The sequence below is a fragment of the Salmo salar genome, chromosome 14 (assembly GCF_965601325.2).
Source record: "Salmo salar chromosome 14, fSalSal1, whole genome shotgun sequence".
Lineage (NCBI taxonomy): Eukaryota > Metazoa > Chordata > Actinopteri > Salmoniformes > Salmonidae > Salmo > Salmo salar.
In genome coordinates, this window is record NC_138304.1 from 14,824,545 (window position 1) to 14,848,268 (window position 23,724).

Below are 23,724 nucleotides of genomic sequence, written 5' to 3' on the forward strand. Positions count from 1 at the left end.
CGGTCTCATGTCCATTGCTCGTGTTTCTTGGCCCAAGCAAGTCTATTCTTCTTATTGGTGTCCTTTAGAGTGGTTTCTTTGCCGCAATTCGACCATGAAGGCCTAATTCATGCAGTCTCCTCTGGACAGTTGATGTTGACATGTGTCTGTCACTTGAACTCTGTGAAGCATTTATTTGGCCTTCAATTTCTGAAGCTGGTAACTCTAATAAACATATCCTTTGCAGCAGAGGTAACTCTGGGTCTTGCTTTCCTGTGGTGGTCCTCATGAGAGCCAGTTTCATCATAGCGCTTGTTGGTTTTTGCGACTGCACTTGAAGAAACGTTAAAAGTTCTTGAAATATTCCGTATTGACTGACCTTCATGTCTTAAAGTAATTTTGGACTGTCGTTTTTCTTTCCTTATTTGAGCTGTTCTTGCCATAATATGGACTTGGTCTTTTACCAAATAGGGCCATCTTCTGTATACCAACTCTACCTTGTCACAACACAACTGACTGGCTCAAAGAAATTCCCCAAATTAACTTTTTTGGTTACAACATGATTCCATATGTGTTATGTCATAGTTTTGATGTCTTCACTATTAATCTACAATATAGAAAATAGTAAAAAATAAAGAAATACCCTTGAATTAGTAGGCGTGTCCAAACTTTTGACTGGTACTGTATATCGTGAATCGTCCATAGGTTTGAAAAAAATCGAGATATGACTTTTCGGCCATATCGCCCTAGTCACACTCTCCCTCTGTCTGGAGTCAGTGGATTTAGGACCACAACCTTATTTCACACGCTACTGATGAGAAAGAAACTGAAACATAGAAGAAAGTTTAGTTATGAAGGAGACTTTTCTGCTCACGGTAGCTTTCACTGAGTGGACACGCTTGTGTAATAACATCATTGCTCACGGCTCTTCTTTTGTATTGGCCAGACATGCTGGCCACACCGCCCACGTCGCGAGCGCGAGCATTGCAAAATAAATGTACACATACATGTTATTCAATCATTTCATCCAAACTGCTCGCGAGCGTCTGCGTAGCCAGGCGCTAAAATAGAACTGTGTTCTATTTGTGACGCTTGATGCGCTGCAAGTCCCGCCTCTCTCATCTCCTCATTGGTTTTTAGGAGCATATACCCACGTGGGAGATTGAAAGATGAACTGAGGTCCACACCCCAGTCCAGTTGGTGGTGGTAATGCACCTTAAAGTTGGTTGCCAACCGCCATATAAAGTCCAAAGAAGGAGAGATCACTAGAAACTAACTCTGTTTACCCTTTTATCTGTGGATTAATTGTCGGAGTAGAGGACCTTGTGCATTTCAGGTAAAATAACAACCCAAAGTTTATATCCCAGGACAAATTAGCTAGCTGCTGCAAACTAGCAAGCTAAATTGCCATAAATGTTTAACGCTTTTTGACCTGTCCCCAAATATATTGTTTTGATATTTCAACCTGTGTGTCCTGATTGCGTCTGGTGTGGGTGGACAAAATCAACAAGCGTGCAATGGCGCACACGCCCGGTCTAGTCAGAATGTTACAAGTCCTGCCAGAGAGGAAGAGGCGACTCAAGAGGACTTACTCCGCCCAAAATCTGTCCACGTGAGATAAGCACTCATTAGTTGTGCCTGTTGTTCACATGCGTATGTTCCCTCTCATTGGCTAGAATGGTCTCAGCTGATCTCGCCTCCTCCTGCCTACCTTCCCTCTTTGAGGGGTCCTTGCTATCTATGATCTTTGGGACATCCCTACCCCCATTGAAGTTTAAATTTTAAATGGTTCTGGTAAGGGTTAGGGTAGGGGTTAGGGTCAGAATGTTCCAAGGATCCCATATAGCATTGGTGGTGTTGCTCTTTAGTACCCTTGCAGGTGCAATGGAGTTTATAACAAGACAATGCTAATTTCTGTTTACGAACCCTTGTCAGAGTTAGCACTTCTCGCTTCAAAAAAGTGAGACACTGGGTTCGGCTTTAATTGACAGGCTTCTGTTTACCAGATATGACATAGAAATGGTAAAATAGTAATTTCATGATGATTACCAAATAATTCCTCTTTGGGATTCATTACCCATCATTTAGCAGTAGGTAGTTGTCAATTGCGGTGAATTCTCACAAGTAACATTAGGTAGCAAAGGTATCGTGTCCCTTATTACGACATGGTTTTATAGTAAAGATTGGGCTAACACCATTACCAGGACCGTAAAGTAAACCAATAGCCTACCAAGTTCTGCAAGTAGCGTTATAAGCATCTAGTGGGAGCTTCTTCGTTTCAAAGCCCCTATGAATCGGCCAGCCGGTGCTGGAGTCGGGTGTAACTAACTGTACAGTGGGTGTATGTCTGGAGAGTTCTGTGGATGAGAATGATGGATGAGGAGTCAGATGACAGGCCTGGCCTGGTTTGGTTTTTCGGAGCTACTCTTACTCTCCTCTGCCTCTCGTAATCTCTCTCCAACACTCGTACCGTGCCTCAGAGGGACGAGGTAGACCCCCCGCAGCGCAGGCAGGGCGCTCCAGTGCTTTAATGTTCTCCAGCTGGAACTGACGCAGCTGTGACATGCAGTGACGCAGGCGGGGTGTCAGGTAGCCAACCTACTGACAGGCTGACATCAATCACGCCTACTTACCAGGCAGCATATTAAGTAACACGCCTCCTTTTCTTTCTGGAAAGGTTCCCGCCTGGAATGTGAGCTTTTGAACAGAGAATCAGGTGTGTTTCAGAGAAACATGGTATTTGCTCCTGTGGGTTTGTCTTCATGTCTGTCTGTCTGGCCCCCAGCCTAATGCGGTTCTGTACACAAAAGCTCTTGGATTGCACAGTAACCAGGGCCGTAACCAGGGCCGTAACCAGGGTTTGTTTTAGTGAGGTCCGGACAGCGGGGTGGCGTTTGGGGTGTGGGGATTCTTCTATACAATTTAAAAACTCTAAATGCTGTTTGGAGAACAGCAAAAACAAGCAAAAATGACCGCAGATCATTATCACCTTGGCTGCTGATGCTTCATTGACCTCAGTCGATTTACAAACACATGGCCTATTAGCTATACAATTAGCCGCTACACGTTAACTCACATGAACACAACCCTGGGATCAAAAACTATCATTTAATACGTACATAACGATCTCTTAGCACAAAAAGTATTTTATTAACAAAAAAGTAAACAAATTCCTTTGGCTTTACAAAATAAAAAAAATGTGTGGCAATTTTACAGCTAATTTCCTGCAATTACACATTTTGCCATGGCGTGGGGTGGGGGACATTTTTGAAGTTTTAAAGCAACTTTCCTGCAATTCTACACATTTTGCCATTACTTATGCCATGGTAATATGATATCTGAGTGAGAGTGACTAACAAAATCAATGGGGCCCACTGGAGGTCAGGGCACCTGGTCATGTACCCTGGTTTCCCAGTCGGTAATTTGGCAAGGATTACTACAAGTTTAGATCGCTGTCTAGACTAACTACACTAATTTACCAAACTTTTTTTTTTTTACTGATTTGGGCTAGTTGAGTGACTGTCAGTGAGTGACATAAAACAAGGAAAACTGCTGATATATACACTACATGACCAAAAGTATGTGGACACCTGCTCGTCGAACATCTCATTCCAAAATCATGGGCATTAATATGGAGCTGGTCCCCCCTCTGCTGCTATAACAGCCTCCACTCTTCTGGAAAGACTTTCCACTAGATGTTGGAACATTGCTGCAGGGACTTGCTTCCATTCAGCCACAAGAGCATTAGTGAGGTCGGGCAGACTGGTTGGGCGATTAGGCCTGGCTCGCAATCTGCGTTCCAATTCATCCCAAAGGTGTTCGATGGGGTTGAGGTCAGGGCTCTGTGCAGGCCAGTCAAGTTCTTCCACACCGATCTCGCCAAACCATTACTGTATGGTCCTTGATTTGTGCACAGGGGCATTGTCATGCTGAAACAGGAAAGGGCCTTCCCCAAACTCTTGCCAGAAAGTTGGAACCACAGAATTGTCTAGAATGTCATTGTATGCTGTAGCGCCATGGAAACCCATTTCATGAAGCTCCTGACTAACAGTTATTGTGCTGATGTTGCTTCCAGAGGGAGTTTGGAACTCGGTAGTGAGTGTTGCAACCGATGACAGACGATTTTTACTCGCTACGTGCTTCAGCACTCGGCGGTCCCCTACTGTGACTTACCACTTCGCTGCTGAGCTGTTGTTGCTCCTAGATGTTTCCACTTCACAATAACAGCCCTTACAGTTGACCGGGGCTACTCTAGCAGGGCAGAAATGTACAAACTGACTTGATGGAAAGGTGGCATCCTATGACGGTGCCACGTTGAAAGTCACTGAGCTCTTCAGTAAGGCCATTCTACTACCATTGTTTGTCTATGGAGATTTCATGGCTGTGTGCTCGATTTATACGCCTGTCAGCAACGGGTGTGGCTGAAATAGCCGAATCCATTCATTTGAAGGGGTGTCCACATACTTTTGTATATATATGTGTATATATAGTATGTGTGTATATATATATATGTGTGTATTTAACCCCCTTTTTCTCCCCAATTTCGATCTTGTCTCATTGCTGCAACTCCCCAACGGGCTCAGGAGAGGCGAAGGTCGAGTCATGCGTCCTCCGAAACATAACCCACCAAACCGCGCTTCTTAACCTGAAAGCCAGCTGCACCAATGTGTCAGAGGAAACACTGTGCAACTGACGACCAAAACCAGCCTGCAGGCGCCCAGCCTGCCACAAGGAGTCACTAGAGCACGATGAGCCAAGTAAACCACCCCCAGCCAAACCCTCCCCTAACCCGGACAACGCTGGGCCAATTGTGCGCTGCCCTATGGGACTCCCAGTCACAGCCGGTTGTGACACAGCCTGGGATCAAACCCGGGTCTGTAGTGACGCCTCAAGCACTGCGATGCAGTGCCTTAGACCCGATGCAGTGCCTTAGACTGCTGCTCCACTCGGGAGGCCCTTATATATACTATTTTTAATTACTCTATGCCTTCATATGTAGTTACGGCCCTGACAGTAACTTACCTACATTTTTTATGATAATGAATGAAGATATCTTATTGATTGCCAGAGGGGAAAATGTGTGTTTAGAACTAGTGTGGTATCATGCAATCTTCATGTGTGAAGGGCTTTTATCATGAGAATATCAATGATGATTTTTGGGGTCTTTTTTTTTAAGAAGCAACATTTATTCTTCCTGTGTTCCACACAAAACATAGAACATGGCAAAATACAGAACACTAATGGACAGGAACAGCTAAGAACACTGAGACTAAAGAACAATACGACTAGACCTATTTCAAAAAATAAGAAGAAGAAAGAGAAAATAAATCACAATAAATATTCAATAGCTTTTAATAGTTGTTTTTACTAGCATCTCTCTCGTGTTCTAACGGCAATGGTTCCCAAACTGGTGTTCGCGGAGGTACTGCAGGGAGTCCGCGGCAAGATAACAAATAAGTAAATGAATATTGCTAGCGACAACAGATGAAATACATTTGGCCAACGGGTCTATGGAAGAAGGTAGACGGTGCAATACAACACAATACAATGTAATATTATTAATAGGGCTGTTCAATTCCGGTCCTACTGTTTTTGTTTCTACCGGGTACTAGTTAATTGATCTCAGAAGGTGTCCCAAGTCTGAAGTCCCTTATTAAAAGGAGAAGGACGAAAAACAGAAATGTTTCGGCCCTCCAGGAACGACATTGAACAGCCCTGATCTACAATATACACTTCGATGCACAACAGGACCTGGGAGACTCACAGGGATCCAAAGTATTCCATCAATGATCCAGTTTTCAACTCAATACTTCTTGTATTCCCTACATTTTGGGGTTTGAAAATAAGTGCACTGTAATTTAAGCTTTAAAACTGCAAAATTGTCTCTCTTCTCCATGGGAAAATGTGTAGAGTTGCAGGAAATTAGCTTTAAAACTGAAAAGGGTTGGGGTGGGGGCTTTAAAATGTTATTTCACAGGGTCTGAGACTTGGTTAGTCTGGCCATGTACTGCAGCATTCATGATAAAACTCATTGTATGCAATTTCTTTGCACACGCTAAAGTCGGAGTTGTGTTCGGATTTTGAGGGGGTACCTGATGAATTTGCCATCACAAAATGTGTCCCCGGCCCCAAAAAAAGATTGGTAACCCATGTTCTAGGGCAGTGGTTCTCAACCAGAGGTACTACGACCCCTGGGGGTACTTGGCCTATCCACAGGGGATACTTGAAAAGAGGCAGTACTTCAGGGGTACTCCGGGCAAAGCAAAATTCAGTTGGTGGTACAGTAATTAAAAAAGATTGGGAACCACTGTTCTAAGGCACACTCGGTTGAGTCAATTCAAGGCTTGTGATTTCAACAAAGCCCAGTAGAGGGAAACCTATCCCAAGTAGAACAAACATTCACATTCAGATGTTCAATAACTACAGCTCTCCGATCACTCACTATGTTCCCAATCTTATGTTGAACGCCCACTCCCCCCAGGATTATTTTGGACGGTTTTCCTTTCCGCTCTTTTAATTTCTGTTCACACTTGTGTTTGTTTGTGCCTGAGGGTATGACTGGTAGGTATGGGAATGAGAGAAGACAATGGAGTTTTTTTAAGTACAGAAGCACAAAGAAGCCATAGTGGTGCCATATGGGAGCTTCCTCTGCTCTGAATTTAAACCCTGAACTCCAAACAAATACAGATAACATATTCAGCATTTCTCCATGGTGGCTCGCATCCATATACAAAACCCTAGGTTGGACATGTAGAACTGTGGTGCGTATCTTTAAGTGTATGAACATGATTTGAAACTTAGTCAAACATGCACATTATTGCATGTGTCCAGCATTATTTGTTGTATCACAGTATGAATACACTCATGTTTTGTAGATATGCCTGAAAATTGGCTAATGTAACACTTCCAATGTGCCAAGTGTAATGATACTCATATTTCAGAAATGTATTTGTACTTTCAATACATATTGAACAACAATTAGCCCAAGAGTGTGCTAAAGGAAACAATGTATACTCTCGCACTGCACAACATGTACGAGCGAATCAACCGTGGTAGCCTACGGCGTCACTGTAATACTCAACTGAAAGGTAAATAAAGTAAAAACTGATGATTAAATCAGAAGGCCCATTCAGACGGCTTTGAACCGAGCCGCTGAGGAGAAAAGCTGTGCAAGTGCCAGCGAGGGAAAGACGTGGGCGGACATTTTTTGATGGAAACTAAATTTAGCCTGGCATCTGTTTAAAATAGAAACCCTTCAGAAATATTTATGAATGAAGGGAAGACTATGGTCTCGGCGATGGGAGTGGGGGGAGGAGAGAAAATGAGAGAAAGTGGGAGCCCGATTCACCTGAAAACCTATTTTTAGATGTTCTGCCTCTATTCCCAGCACGGAGAGGCTATTTTTTGCAGCGCAGAGACAGAAGCGATCGTGCTGCAGATGCACAAATAGCCATACAGTCAGTGTCTAGAATCCGCCAGAGGAGGATGAGAGAGAGAGGGAGCGATGGCACAGGTATTTTTAGAACACAACACATTCTCACACTCTCACACACACACGTACATACACGCACAGCGCCCCTAGCAATGCCACCTCGTTCAATATAGAATCCCCTCACGCTCAGTATGTACACTACGAGCGAAATGCCCTAATGTGTCGAAGTATTGAACAACCTGTGCTCTCTTAATTCAATTACAATTTAAGGGCTTTATTGGCAGTTACATTGCCAAAGTAAGTGAAATAGATAATACATAAAAGTGAAATAAACAATATAAAATTAACAGTAAACATTACACTTATAAAAGTTCCAAAATAATAGACATTTCAAATGTCATATTATGTATATATACAGTGTTGTAATGATGTGCATATAGTTAAAGTACAAAAGGGAAAATAAATAAACACAAATATAGGTTGTATTTACAATGGTGTTTGTTCTTCACTGGTTGCCTTTTCTTGTGGCAACAGGTCACAAATCTTGCTGCTGTGATGGCACACTGTGGTAATTCACCCAATAGATATGGGAGTTTATCAAAATTGGATTTGTTTTTTCGAATTCTTTGTGCGTCTGTGTTATCTGAGGGAAATATGTGTCTCTGTTATGGTCATACTTTTGGCAGGAGGTTAGGAAGTGCAGCTCAGTTTCCACCTCATGTTCACCTCAGCTTGTCTTGTCTTGAGAGCCAGGTCTGCCTACGGCGACCTTTCTCAATAGCAAGGCTATTCTCACTGAGTCTGTACATATCCTTATTTTTGGGTCAATCACGGTGGTCAGGTATTCTGCCACTGTGTACTAGCATTCTAGTTTGCTCTGTTTTTTGGTAAATTATTTCCAATGTGTCAAGTAATTATCGTTTCCTCATGATTTGGTTGGGTCTAATTGTGTTGCTGTGTGGGGTCTATTTGTGTTTGTGAACAGAGCCCCAGGACCAGCTTGCTTAGGGGGCTCTATTCCAGGTTTATTTCTCTGTAGGTGATGGCTTTGTTATGGAAGGTTTGGGAATCTCTCTCGCTCACTCTCACGCTCTCTCTCTCTGCTCGTCTCAGCACTGAACAGTCTGTGCTCCTACATAGTAATAAATAATACTTTTGTGGATGCTTATATTTGTCCTGTTTCACACATGTACAAGTGTGTTTTATACGCATGTGGGAATTGGAAATGTGTTTTTTCCATATCCCAACTCTCCCTGAGAACCTCGGAGAGTGGGGTCACGGCCAGTGTCTCCCCCATCGCTTTCTGTGGCTACAGTATCTATAGTATTCTGTCATATGAATGGAGGAGGGCTTCAGCATCGATTACATAACACACTGTATTAGACCAGCGTCTTGTCCTCATGCAACATCCCAGGGAATGAAGTGGATGGCAAATTGAATGCAGTGCCTACTGTAGCCATATATATTTTTGGCTTGCCTATTGTTCTCTCCATTTGATTGACACGTTTTTGGTTTTAATCCTAAAACAGGTACAGTGGCAAGAAAAAGCATGTGAACCCTTTGGAATTACCTGGATTTCTGAATAAATAGGTCGTAACATTTGATCTGATCTTCATCGAAGTCACTACAATAGACAAACACAGTCTGCTTAAACTGATAACACACAAACAATTAAACGTTTTCATGTCTTTATTGAACATACCGTGTAAACATTCACAGTGTAGGGTGGAAAAAGTATGTGAACCCTTGGATTTAATAACTGGTTGACCCTCCTTTGGCAACATTAACCTCAACCAAACGTTTTCTGTAGTTGCGGATCAGACCTGCGCAACGGTCAGGAAGAATTTTGGACCATTCCTCTTTACAAAACTGTTTCAATTCCGCAATATTCTTGGGATGTCTGGTGTGAAACGCTCTCGAGGTCTTGCCACATCATCTCAATCAGCATCTCATCTCAATCGAGGTCAGGACTCTGACTGGGCCACTCCAGAAGGAGTATTTTCATCTGTTGAAGCCATTCTGTTGTTGATTTACTTCTGTGTTTTGGGTCGTTGTCCTTTTACATCACCCAACTTCTGTTGAGCTTCAGTTGGCAGACAGATAGCCTTACATTCTCCTGCAAAATGTCTTGATGAACTTGGGAATTCGTTTTTCCGTCGATGATAGAAAACTGTCCAGGCCCTGAGGCAGCAAAGCAGCCCCAAACCATGATGCTCCCTCCACCATACTTTACAGTTGGGATGAGGTTTTGATGTTGGTGTGCTGTGCCTTTTTTTCTCCAAACATAGTGTTGTGTGTTCCTTGTAAACAACTCAACTGTAGTTTCATCTGTCCACAGAATATTTTGCCAGTAGCGCTGTGGAAAATCCAGGTGCACTTTTGCAAAATTCAGACGTGTAGCAATGGTTTTTTTGGACAGCGGTGGCATCTTCCGTGTTGTCCTCTCATGAACACCATTCTTGTTTAGTGTTTTACGTATCGTAGACTCGTCAACAGAGATGTTAGCATGTTCCAGAGATTTCTATAAGTCTTTAGCTGACACTCTAGGATTCTTCTTAACTTCATTGAGCATTCTGTGCTGTGCTCTTGCAGTCATATTTCATAGATGACTGCAAGATAGCCACTCCTAGGGAGAGTAGCAACAGTGCTGAACTTTCTCCATTTATAGACCATTTGTTTTACTGTGGACTGATGAACATCAAGGCTTTTAGAGATACTTTTGTAACCCTTTCCAGCTTTATGCAAGTCAACAATTCTTAATCTTACGTATTCTGAGATCTCTTTTGTTCGAGGCATGGTTCACATCAGACAATGCTTCTTGTGAATAGCAAACTCAAATTTTGTGATTGTTTTTTATAGGGCAGGGCAGCTCTAACCAACATCTCCAATCTCGTCTCATTGATTGGACTCCAGGTTAGCTGACTCCTGACTCCAATTAGCTTTTGGAGATGTCATTAGCCTAGTGGTTGACATACTTTTTCCAACCTTCACTGTGAATGTTTAAATGATATATTCAATATAGACAAAAAAAATACAATAATTTGTGTGTTATTAGTTTAAGCACACTGTGTTTGTCTATTGTTGTGACTTAGATGAAGATCAGATCAAATTTGATGACCAATATATGCAGAAATCCAGGTAATTCCAAAGGGTTCACATTTTTCTTGCCACTGTATATAACATATTGTGTAGATATAATTTTTTACTTACATTGTATGCAATTTTGCAAACAGAAAATACATTCATTGTATAAATCGTGTTCCTGCATATAGACATAGTACTTTATGCTGTGATATATTTAATATAACAGGTGTTTTGGCAATATAATGTACTATGACCACAATAATGTATGAAGTATGTACTGTATACATCTGAAATGATCTATTATGTATCAATACCCATTTCTATGCACCTGACTGCCAGCAAAAGAAATCCCTCCAGTGGGGTTCCCAAAGTAGAGCAGAAAGTTTGATTTTGCCATGAAACCACTGGCTCTACTGTTTAATAGCTCATCGGACAAACGACAGATGTTAATGTTGTCTAATTGCCTCGTGTCATCAGACGAGAGACGTCTACGGGGAAAGTTCTAGCTCGGGTTAGTTTCAATTACGTATTCCATAACGGTTTTAGCATGAAGGTTTTTTTTTTTTTCCCTTCATATCACTCCGCACTAATTATTTGCAAAGGGATCGAGGTACATCCAGTCTCTGTCCAAGAACCGCCACGGTTTCTGCAAACGGTTTTCGGGCTCTGGAGTTCATCAGAACCTGCATACCAAGTGGAGCAAAGCTTGGATGGTAACGGAGGTTGTGGGACTGTGGATGTGGATCAAGGTGGAAATGCCTTTATTTGGCTGGAGACGGACCATGCCCGGTGCGATCGGGACACTCCACTCTACCTGAAGAGTCTATAGTCTATAAATAGCACACCTCACATTCTACCACGTCAATACTGAAGGGCTATTTTTAACCCCCCCCCCCCCACCCCACCCCCCCCCCACCCCGAATCCTACATCACGCTGATCTTGCAGCCCAATCAATGCGTGGCTCCATCCCAGTTCCCTCGACTATAGGCAGTGCAGACTCTTGGCCGCATCTCAATAATCTACAGTGGCTTCCTTATCTCGTCTCCTTCCCTTTGTCTGCGCAGATCTGAAAATGCTCTGCTGGTGGATGTGATGGGGCAGATAGGTAGTGTAGAATTCATTTGGGGGGGGGGGGGGCTCCTTTGATCCACCTGTGTTTTTAAGATCTGTCGCAGATGAAGGGAAGGAGACGAGGAGAGGAAGCCCCTTTAGACTATTGAGATGCGTTATTATCAAAGAGAACTGTTCATGCATGTCAACCTTGGCTACGCATGGCAGAGATGCAGTAATCTGAATCCATATGGATGTGTTCATATCTATATGAATTGCCTTAAATATGGTTTATAGTTTATAGAACTGCCATAAAGATGGTTTTATAGTTTATAGGAGTCCTGGTAGCAGCTACCTCAGACTGACCCTCGTCATCAAATAGCCAGTTCCCACAGTCTGACCAGCCAACACCATTCAGATACACTGTTCTTCCTGAGTGCCATTGAAACGTTTTCTGACGTACCCAACTCCACAATGCGTTATTATATGTTTTTGTTGCCCTCTCAACCACAAATGTTTTCTTTCATATCAGGTTTATTGGTGTGACTTGGAACAATGATGGGCCTTTTTTAAAATGCTGCCATTTCCTGTGCTTTTAATAAATCACATTCATTGTTGAAAGGGGTTTGTGCGATGATTGACGCCATTTTTATATTTTTAGTTTGGGGGCTTTCTGAAATGAACTTAATTTGTTGAGGAGGGGGGTGGGGGGTTGGGGGGGGGGGGGGGTTGATTCCTTTGTCTGGTCTACCTGAGACCCTTTGGTGATGACTAGACATCAGTCTCAAAGAAAAGTGCATTGTTGCGAATTATTCAAATCTTTTGTGTATTGTGCGATAACGAAATGTGAGTGTATGCTGTGTGCACAAGGTGCGTTCAATCTATTGAGTGACAGGGCATCATTTTTAAGAAATTCCAATGATTTTTGGAGCATGGTTATTATGATGATGATCATTGATGAATGATAGGAAGAAATGAGTGAGAACTGGATGTTAAGAACAGTGAATTATTTCCTCATCTTCTCTCTTCCTCTTTATCTCCCCCGTAGTTTTGATGTTGAGAATGGATTGTCGGTGGGGCGTAGCCCTCTGGACCCCCAGGCCAGTCCCGGCTCCGGCCTGGTGCTCCAGGCCAACTACGCCCACAGCCAGCGCCGGGAATCTTTCCTCTACCGCTCCGACTCTGACTTTGACCTCTCACCCAAGGCCCCCTCGAGGAACTCCTCCACTGCCAGTGAGCTGTAAGTGCCCCCCCCCCTTCCTATTGGTTAATGTCTCCCTCTGTGACCTTTCACCTTCCTCTCATATCTATTGGTAAGTGTCATGGCAGAGATGTCTCACTGTAGGCCTTGATGATACAAGGTTTTCCACTCCAAGGTTTGGTGGAACAGATCAAATCGTATGTGGAAAGCAAGTCGTTTCTTGGATCGCTTTCCAAAAGGGAATTCCAATTGCAAAGCATGAGGAACATGTTAGGCCAATTTGAAATCTTTCCCTTATACTACAGTAGTTTGTGTGGTCCCTTAAGTTATTCTGTGAAAGAGCCTACGAAGTGGACTGTATCTTAAGCGCTTTATTGTGCTTTTTTTATGTAGCACAGTTTTATTAGCACAAAAAGCTATATTAAACCATATTGCTCTGTGGGTTTGGAAAATCTACCGTCCTCCAGTTTGAAAGCCCCTATTACTGAAACCAGCAGTTCTTTCCATCCCAGCACGCTTGCATGTCAACTCTGCTTCAGTAGGATTAGACATAGACAAAGTCGGAAAAATTGGCCACTTCCATATTTTTTTTCTCTTCTTCTGCCGTTTGTTTTTCCAGCCTACTGTCAGCCTAAGCCAGTTTCCACGTGTCTGAACACCTTAGTTTGTGATTAATCGGTTGCAGGTCACCAACTCTTGCCTCTGTTTTTAAAGGGAAGAAAGCTTGAAGCACTGGGAAGTCAACTGGTTGTCTCGGTGAGAAGAACTTGACAAAACACTGACTAGGTTCCCTCAAAGGCCTGTCCTGCATTCTCCATTACAGGTTTCAGAGCCATTGTCCCCTCCCCATGGCACCAGTGACTAAAACTTTAGCCCTCCCCTAGGTTTTTCCTGTGACCCCCGAGAAAGCCATTTTTGTTTTGCATGTGAAGCTTCAAGAAAATACCTTAGCATAACTCCCCAACCCTGTAACTTAACCAGTTGCACTTTAATTTCTCCCTACCTCACGGTTCATAAAATGTACAGTGCATGGCATCCTTTGTTTGACCTGCATTTCACCTGGCCTGGTCTACCTTTTTCTGTTTTCTTTGCTTTAATGTCAGTCTGCAGGTTGTTGAAGTTTTATTTCAGACACTGATCAACTGTCCTGATTAAGGATTAGGATTATTGCAAATGTGTAATGTGCACAGTAGTCATTAGTACCACAGTAGTCATTAGTACCACAGTAGTCATTAGTACCACAGTAGTCATTAGTACCACAGTACTCAGTAGTACCACAGTAGTCATTAGTACCACAGTAGTTATGTTGGATGAATTAACCTAAATATTGTATGCGCACTAAGTGGTTGCAATTTTGTTTAACTTTTTCACTGATTCCATTACTGTACTTTGAAAACATCAAGACCAGAGCCTAAACCAATATCTGGATGTAACCTCATTTTGTTCCGTTTTTTTTCTCCATTGTAGACATGGAGAAGACATGATTGTGACACCATTTGCACAGGTTAGTTTTTGGAAATATTCTGCCCTTTCCTGTGTTTTTCAGCCGAAACAAATGATTCACCAAATGACCTGGGGTGGTCTAGGGGTCTAGGCTGCTGCCACTGGAGCACATGACCAGTGTACTGCTGCTAGCATAGGTTTGAATCCTGCCCATTGCTCTTTCAGCAGTCTCTCTTCTACCTTTTACCTCTCTCTCTCTCTCTAGCCAATAGACATACAAAAGACTTAAAAAATAGATATATGGAATGAGATTTAGCTGTAATGTAGCTTCACCTTCGTTAAGCACACCGACACAACAAGGAAATAATTCATAAATCTGACTGAACACTGACTAACGCTGAGTAACTAAGACTTAAAAAAAAAGAATACCTATAAATAGGTTGTTGCCATTGGCCCAGTGAAGTCACAGCTGTCACTAGGCACCGGTGACACTAGTAGAGAGGACCACCGGAACAGCCTTTGGCATGTGGCTGGCGCATCCCGGCAGCCGGGCCTATGACGGGGGAAGTGCGTCACAACTGGACTCACTTTACTGAACAAGCTAGGAATCTAATACGGCATTCCCTCGATATGGCTGCTGACTGGTAAGACACCCGCAGGAAACCAGATACCGTCTCTTTTAATGTGCTGACTCAAGATTTCGATGGGCGCCCAGACTCTGACATGTATGACGTATGGGGGGGGTGGGGCCTATAAGGTACACTATACATACAACAGTATGTGGACACCCCTTCAAATTAGTGGTTTCGGCTATTTCAGCCACACCCGTTGCTGACAGGTGTATACAATTGAGCACACAGCCATGCAATCTCCATAGACAAACATTGGCAGCAGAATGAACTTACTGAAGAGCTCAGTGACTTTCCACTTGGCACCGTCATAGGATACCACCTTTCCAACAAGTCATTTCGTCAAATTTCTGCCCTGCTAGAACTGCCCACAGTAAGTGCTGTTATTGTGAAGAAGACACGTCTAGGTGTAACAACAGCTCAGCCGCGAAGTGGTAGGCCACACAAGCTCACAGAACGGGACCACCGAGTGCTGAAGCGAGTAGCGTGTAAAAATCGTCTGTCCTCGGTTGCAACACTCACTACCAAGTTCCTTTCTGCCTCAGGAAGCAATGTCAGCACAAGAACTGTTCGTCGGGAGCTTCATGTAATGGGTTTCCATGACTGAGCAGCCGCACAAAGTCTAAGATCACCATGCGTGATGCCAAGCGTTGGCTGGAGTGGTGTAAAGCTCACCGCCATTGGACTCTGGAGCAGTGGACACATGCTTCACCATCTGGGTTTGGTGGATGACAGGAGAACGCTACCTGCCCCAATGCATAGTGTCAACTGTAAAGTTTGGTGGAGGAGGAATACTGGTCTGGGGCTGTTTTTCATGGTTTGGGATTAGGCCCATTAGTTCCACTGAAGGGAAATCTTAATGCTACAGCATACAATGACTTTCTAGACGATTCTGTGCTTCCAACTTTGTGGCAACAGTTTGGGGAAGGCCCTTTCCTGTTTCAGCATGACAATTTCCCTGTGCACAAAGCCTGTTCCATACAAAAACGGTTTGTCGAGATTGGTGTGGAAGAACTTGACTGGTCTGCACAGAGCCCTGACCTCAACCCCACCGAACACCTTTGGGTTGAATTGGAACGCCGACTGTGAGCCAGGCCTAATCGCCCAACATCAGTACCCGACCTCACTAATGCTCTTGTGGCTGAATGGAAGCAAGTCCCCCGCAGCAATGTTCCAACATCTAGTGGAAAGCCTTCCCAGAAGAGTGGAGGCTGTTATAGCAGCAGAGGGGGGACCAACTCCATATTAATGCCCATGATTTTGGAATGAGATGTTCGACGAGCAGGTGTCCACATACTTTTGGTACTTTTTTGTAGTGTAGCTTTTGGCATTCTGACAAAAATATTTTACACAAACAATTGAGGTAGCTTACATTCAACAGCAAATTTGATAGGATACAAACACTCACAGAGTAAATATGAATCCCACTAATCTAGTGTTGAAATAACAATTTGTATGTGTTTTTATTCATACATGACGGACCTCAACTATCACAATGTAGAGATGACGTACCCTATTTATCTTTACCATTCTTGTAGGTACTTGCCAGTTTGAGGACGGTAAGAAGCAACTTCGCCGTTTTAACCCATCAGCAAGATCGTCAACCCAGCAAGTAAGTTCAATCTACACCTCTCATACCCAAACTTGCATGTCCCCCAAATCCTTTAAAGATGAAGTGAACAGGAGATACAAAGTAGATATAGATATACATTATATATATACAGTGAGGGAAAAAAGTATTTGGTCCCCTGCTGATTTTGTACGTTTGCCCACTGACAAAGAAATGATCAGTCTATAATTTTAATGGTAAGTTTATTTGAACAGTGAGAGACAGAATAACAACAAAAAAATCCAGAAAAACGCATGTCAAAAATGTTATAAATTGATTTGCATTTTAATGAGGGAAATAAGTATTTGACCCCTCTGCAAAACATGACTTAGTACTTGGTGGCAAAACCCTTGTTGGCAATCACAGAGGTCAGACGTTTCTTGTAGTTGGCCACCAGGTTTGCACACATCTCAGGAGAGATTTTGTCCCACTCCTCTTTGCAGATCTTCTCCAAGTCATTAAGGTTTCGAGGCTGACGTTTGGCAACTCGAACCTTCAGCTCCCTCCACAGATTTTCTATGGGATTAAGGTCTGGAGACAGGCTAGGCCACTCCAGGACCTTAATGTGCTTCTTCTTGAGCCACTCCTTTGTTGCCTTGGCCATGTGTTTTGGGTCATTGTCATGCTGGAAAACCCATCCATGACCCATGTTCAATGCTCTGGCTGAGGGAAGGAGGTCTCACCCAAGATTTGACGGTACATGGCCCCGTCCATTGTCCCTTTGATGCGGTGAAGTTGTCCTGTCCCCTTAGCAGAAAAACACCCCCAAAGCATAATGTTTCCACCTCCATGTTTGGCGGTGGGGATGGTGTTCTTGGGGTCATAGGCAGCATTCCTCCTCCTCCTCCAAACACGGCGAGTTGAGTTGATGCCAAAGAGCTCCATTTTGGTCTCATCTGACCACAACACTTTCACCAGTTGTCCTCTGAGTCATTCAGATGTTCATTGGTAAACTTCAGACGGGCATGTATATGTGCTTTCTTGAGCAGGAAGACATTGCGGGCGCTTCAGGATTTCAGTCCTTCACGGCTTAGTGTGTTACCAATTGTTTTCTTGGTGACTATGGTCCCAGCTGCCTTGAGATCATTGACAAGATCCTCCCGTGTAGTTCTGGGCTGATTCCTCACCGTTCTCATGATCATTGCAACTCCACAAGGTGAGATCTTGCATGGAGCCCCAGGCCGAGGGAGATTGACAGTTCTTTTGTGTTTCTTCCATTTGCGAATAATCGCACCAACTGTTGTCACCTTCTCACCAAGCTGCTTGGCGATGGTCTTGTAGCCCATTCCAGCCTTGTGTAGGTCTACAATCTTGTCCCTGACATCCCTGGAGAACTCTTTGGTCTTGGCCATGGTGGAGAGTTTGGAATCTTATTGATTGCTTCTGTGGACAGGTGCCTTTTATACAGGTAACAAACTGAGATTAGGAGCACTCCCTTTAAGAGTGTGCTCCTAATCTCAGCTCGTTACCTGTACAAAAGACACCTGGGAGACAGAAATCTTTCTGATTGAGAGGAGGTCAAATACTTATTTCCCTCATTAAAATGCAAATCAATTTATAACATTTTTGACATGCGTTTTTCTGGATTTTTTGTTGTTGTTATTCTGTCTCTCACTGTTCAAATAAACCTACCATTAAAATTATAGACTGATCATTTCTTTGTCAGTGGGCAAACGTACAAAATCAGCAGGGGATCAAATACTTTTTCCCCTCACTGTATATTTATAAACTTTACTCATACTGGGATGTCTGTGTCCATAGGAGAACTGGCAGTAACCCACCATCCATGTGCAAGACAACCTTAGCAGGTGAGGGTTTCTGAAGTGTGTGATTGGTTGAGTTTGTTTGACTATTCATTCAGTAGTTGAAAGTTTTTTTTGCTTTACAAAAGTTGGCGAGATCTTAACAAGGTTGCCTCCATCTTTGTTTGATTGATTAAACAGAACTGATGATATAACCATCCATAGAAACCGCAAAGGGGACTTGCGTCATTGGACAACATTCTAGATTGAATCATTGATTCTTGAATTAATGTTGAACGTTAAAAGCACATTGAATCGTGGGCTCATCTCCTTGTGTGTTGTCCTTGTGTGGGTGTGACAGAGGAGCCGTTCCAGCAGCTGGCCGTGGAGACTCTGGACGAGCTGGACTGGTGTCTGGAGCAGCTGGAGACCCTGAAGACACGCCACTCCGTCAGCGAGATGGCCTCCAACAAGGTACAGTCACACACACACACACACATTTGTTTTACTATCTTTGTGGGGACCAAACAAGTGATTCCCATTCAAAATACTATTTTCCCTAAACCCTAAATCAAACCCTTAACCTAACCCTAACCTTAACCCCTAACTCTAATTCTAACCATAATGTAAGCCTAACAGTAAACCTAACCCCTAAGCCTAAAATAGTATTTTTCCTTTTGGGGACCGGAGAAATGTCCCCACCAAATTTTTATTTGTTTTACCATCCTTGTGAGGACTTCTTTTTTATATATATACAGAGAGAGAGATTTTTTATGCAATATTTCGGCCAATGTACTTTTGGTGGCCTCCCAAATTAGAAAGAACCCACTAAGCCAGTGACCGCAAATGCATTTCGTGCTGATCCTGACTGAGCTAATGTGAAAGGCCACTAATACGATGAATTCCATCAGCGATTAGGAAATATGAATGAAATCTCCAATCCCTTCTGACGTTTGAAAGCTCATTCCATGAATGAATGAGATGGTTGCATGCATGCACCACCAGACCTACACCCTTCCCCCAACTCCCAGTATCTCATGTGTCAAACTTTTTCGTGGTTGAAACTGCATCCCCCGTCTCCTCCCCATCCATCCATCCTCATCCCTCTCTCCCCTCCTCCTTCCAGACCAGGGGTTAGTGCTGCCGGAGTGCACCGGAGTGTCGCTCCGCCACTTCTCACAATGGTGCTCATTTAATAAAGTTAGATCAAAGCTGAATCAATGTCTCGCAAGACCACATAATGATTCATTAGTAATTTACATAACAGAAGCAAATATACCAGAACACATTTTTGTTAATGATTTAATATATTACAAGTATACTGAAGTGTTGTCACGTTCGTTGGAATAGACGGACCAAGGCGCAGCGTGAGTAGCGTTCCACATCTTTTATTAGAAAGTGAAACTTATCAATTTACAAAAACAATAAAGAATAAACGAAACGTGACGACAATGCAACTACACATAAACAAACAATACCTCATAACCCACCGGTGGAAAAAAATGCTACATAAGTATGATCCCCAATTAGAGACAACGATAACCAGCTGCCTCTAATTGGGAATCATACAAATCACCAACATAGAAAATAAACCTAGACCCCCACATAGAAAATATAAACTAGAACAACCCCCAGTCACGCCCTGACCTACTCTACCATAGAAAATAATAGCTCTCTATGGTCAGGACGTGACAAGTGTACTTAAATAAACTACAAATGAATATAATATACTTCAAATACGAGATGTATTTTTCAAGTATATCTTTAAGTATACTATAAATATACTCACTAATATCATTTCACTTCAATACACATATTAAAAGTGCTTTTTAAATAGATTTTTTTTCAGTCTTTAAGTATACTAATATACTCACTAATATCATTACACTTCAATACATGTATTAAAAGTGTACTGTAAATTCTTTTTTTGTGTGTGTTTTAGAAACTTTGCTTGTGAGTGATCAAGTACACTATAAGTATAGTTTCAATGCCATTAATGAGTTTCAAAGTGCTTTCTGAATTCCTGTTTAGAAGAGTGCAGAGAAAGAGAAAGTTGACAATGATAATGCATAGCTGAATGTATACTTTTTATAAAGTATGTGTAAAGAAAATAGCACATTACCTAGAATCCTTTTTACAGGTGAAATTTTTATTCATAATATGATGTTGTTCCTCATATTTAGCTTATGAAATTGTTTTGATGTTCATTTTACAACTGAAAAATATTGTACTTTTAATAACACATTGCGCATTTTTTAAATGTTAATTTATCACTATAATGTGAGCAACGAAATTGCCGCTGGTGCACAATTACCAAAAATGTACTTTCAAATTGCCACTCCAGCCACAACTGCTTTGTAAATAGCCTGTTGTAACATTGGCTGAGAGGATGCCTTGTTCAATCAAGGTAACCTTTACATGGCTAGTTACAATAGCCAATATGGTTAATGAGTAGAAGTATATTTGTAAAAGTATGCTTAACACATTATAAGTACATTTAATTAATAAATAATATACAGAAATTCTAATTCAAATATAATTTAATTGATCATGCTAGAATACTAATAATATAATGACATTGATTGGTGAACTACATCAAACTTACATTTATACTGAATTTGAATTTTTGTGTACTTCTTATTTAGGAAAAAGATACATCAAAAGTACCTCAAGGGTATTCAAAGAATATTTGTTTTCCTCTTTATCTAATATACTAAGGTTGTACTTAAGAACTAAAAAGTGTCCCAATTTAGATCATTTTAAATGTATTTAATATACTTAAATGCTAATAAGACAATTATAAAGAATACATTAAATGCATTAACTGTATTTCAAATTGTTCCAACTTAGATAATTACACAATAAGGCATGAGACCCCAGGGATTATCGTGTGATAAGGTCTGTTCTTAGGCCCGAAGCGAAACTAAGGTTGCCAACATATTTAAAAAAAGATTGACAACATGTTTTCATTAAAAACTTTATTTGAATTAGTAAATTACTTTTATTTTATCCGTCCACCAGACGATATAGTCTGGGCAAAAGCCAGTTGTTTCTGAGGTTCTGAAGTTGCTAACCAAACAGGCTGGTCGTTAATTACGTTATCATATTTTGACACAGTCGTTCTATTCATTCCACATTTGTAACGGCTCTCGTTGGTGGTAGGAAGAGTAGACCAAAGCGCAGCGTGGAAAGTGTTCATGATTCGTTTATTCAAGAAACACTAAAACAAAATAACTACAGCAACAAACCGAAAGCAAATAGTTCTGTCAGGCACAGACACTAAACAGAAAACAAGATCCCACAAAACCCAAAAGGAAAATGGCAACTTATATATGATCCCCAATCAGAGACAACGATAGACAACTGCCTCTGATTGGGAACCTATCTCGGCCAAAAACAAAGAAATAGAAAACATAGACTTTCCCACCCGAGTCACACCCTGACCTAACCAAACAGAGAATAACAAGGATCTCTAAGGTCAGGGCGTGACAACATTGCTATGTTAAACAAATCATTAGCATGTACTGTAGCTAACTAGCAGCGGTTCAATGATGACGAGAGACATGAACTTCAATAAATAATGATTTAATAAATCATGTTTAAATAGGCAACAAGAACTTCAGCTAACAATGAATTAATAAATAATGTATAAATAAGCAACAATTAGCTGATTGTAGAGTCAATAAGATAGCTATAGCTAAGCTAACGTTACTTCTCCTTTGCTAGCTAGCTAACCAACTAAAGCTAACACAATCACATCTATTGCCAATTCTTTGGATATATCCATTATAATAATCCTGACAAATGAATTCGCCTGGATCAGAGAAGCTGTCAGTCTTGTCACCTTCATATGCATGGCACAGTGGAGAACACAAAAAAGCAAAGTCAACATGTTACACAGGGCGGATAGGCACACAGCGAAGCTGTCATTGTACATAAGAATTTGTTCTTAATTGACTTGCCTAGTTAAATAAAAGATTAAATTAATAAAATAAACATGTTTACCGCCGCTGTACCAAACGCTAGGCAAGAAGCATGGGGAAATAATGTATAGATGCTTTTCTCTGTGGGTGAGGAAGTTTATGAATGGCTGGCTGGGCTGCGGGACTCTGGATGCACATTGATACTTGAAATGTAATAATGGCATCATGACATTTTGCATGAACTATTGTGAATAACTAATAGCTATCAACCAATCAGCATCCTGGATCCAAACTTACCGTTTTATAATTTTAAATATACTAAATTATATTTATCACGGACATACGTCTATGTACTTAAATATATTCATGAAGTATGATTTAAGTATATTTAAATAAATTACAATTCCACTCGGGTAAAATACTAGTATAACATTACTGTAATACCAAAAACACCACCTCATTTCTTATTACATTTTAGGATGGTTAGCTGAATAGTCAACGAAAAGAAACTGCATGCGGCCAAAACCCAATAGACCGTGACACTAGGCAGACCGTGGTTTGATTGAATCAAAATACAGAAAGGCTTATAGTTTAACACCATCTGCGCTAATTCGCTCATGAAACAGTAATTCATGAAGCTCTAAATGAATATTCCCGTGAAACTGATTGAGATCAAATGATTGCCGGACAACATTCCACAGGCCACAATCAACAGCCTGATCAACTCTATGTGAAGGAGATGTGTCACGCTGCATGAGGCAAATGGTGGTCACACCAAATACTGACTGGTTTTCTGATCCACGCCCCTACCTTTTTTTTAAGGTATCTGTGACCAAAAATTGCATTTGTATTCCCAGTCATGTGAAATCCATAGATTAGGGCCATATGAATTCATATGAACTGTAACTCAGTAAAATCTTTGAAATTGTTGCATTTATTTTAGTTCATTGTATAATGTGCAATGGATTTCTGAAAATATATTCTATCTTCTTCTAAAATAATGTGTTTTCTATTCTGCTTTCTGCAAATATCTAGGATTTCTACATTTATAATATGATAATGATACTACAGCATGTTGCATATCATGCCAAATCATCCTTTTCTCCCATTTTCCTATGAGGATTTTCTCTTTCCTCATAGCGTCATCGTCATCATGTCAGTACTAGCATGCGTTCATGCGTTCACATATATGTGAAATAAATACCTCAGCCATTCAAGGCATCGGGCTCCCTCACATCATCTTCAAACTTGGTGCATACTGTGCAGCCTCAACCCCTCCGCCTCCAACCCAACCAGCCCCCACCTGTCTCCTCTACCATGGGCCAATGAGCTCTGTCCCCCCTGTCCCAGCCTCTGATGCAGCAGGCCACCGATCGGCTCCTTCCTTTGGGCAATATGGAGGGGTGGGGGGGGGGGTTGGAGTTGGGAGTTTACACACAGAGAGCAGGCAGAATAGTGCTGCTGTGGGAGAGAGGCAGGAGTCGTTTCTCGGCCATGCTCCCCAGCAACCCGCATCCTCAGCCTGGCTTTCGCGCTTCCTTTTGCGAGCAAACTCTTATCTTTGCCCATTCAACGTAGCGTGTGAATAAAGGCTTTCTTGTGGACTGTCTGCTTGCAGTGGAATTGAGGGG

General features: G+C 41.9%; 1 protein-coding gene across 8 annotated transcripts in view; it reads left to right on the forward strand.

Annotated features, from left to right (window-relative positions):
• The window catches only part of LOC106568947 (3',5'-cyclic-AMP phosphodiesterase 4C), a 59,476-nt gene that overhangs the window by 26,157 nt on the left and 9,595 nt on the right, over positions 1-23,724 (forward strand). For 4 of the 8 annotated variants that reach the window (XM_082960755.1, XM_082960758.1, XM_082960757.1 and 1 more), the window contains exons 2-7: positions 12,595-12,786; positions 13,462-13,503; positions 14,215-14,251; positions 16,358-16,431; positions 18,190-18,235; positions 18,522-18,644. In XM_082960755.1, coding sequence (XP_082816881.1) covers positions 12,595-12,786; positions 13,462-13,503; positions 14,215-14,251; positions 16,358-16,431; positions 18,190-18,235; positions 18,522-18,644 — 514 coding nt within the window. The other 4 variants (XM_014139814.3, XM_014139816.3, XM_082960756.1 and 1 more) reach the window with 4 other exon arrangements.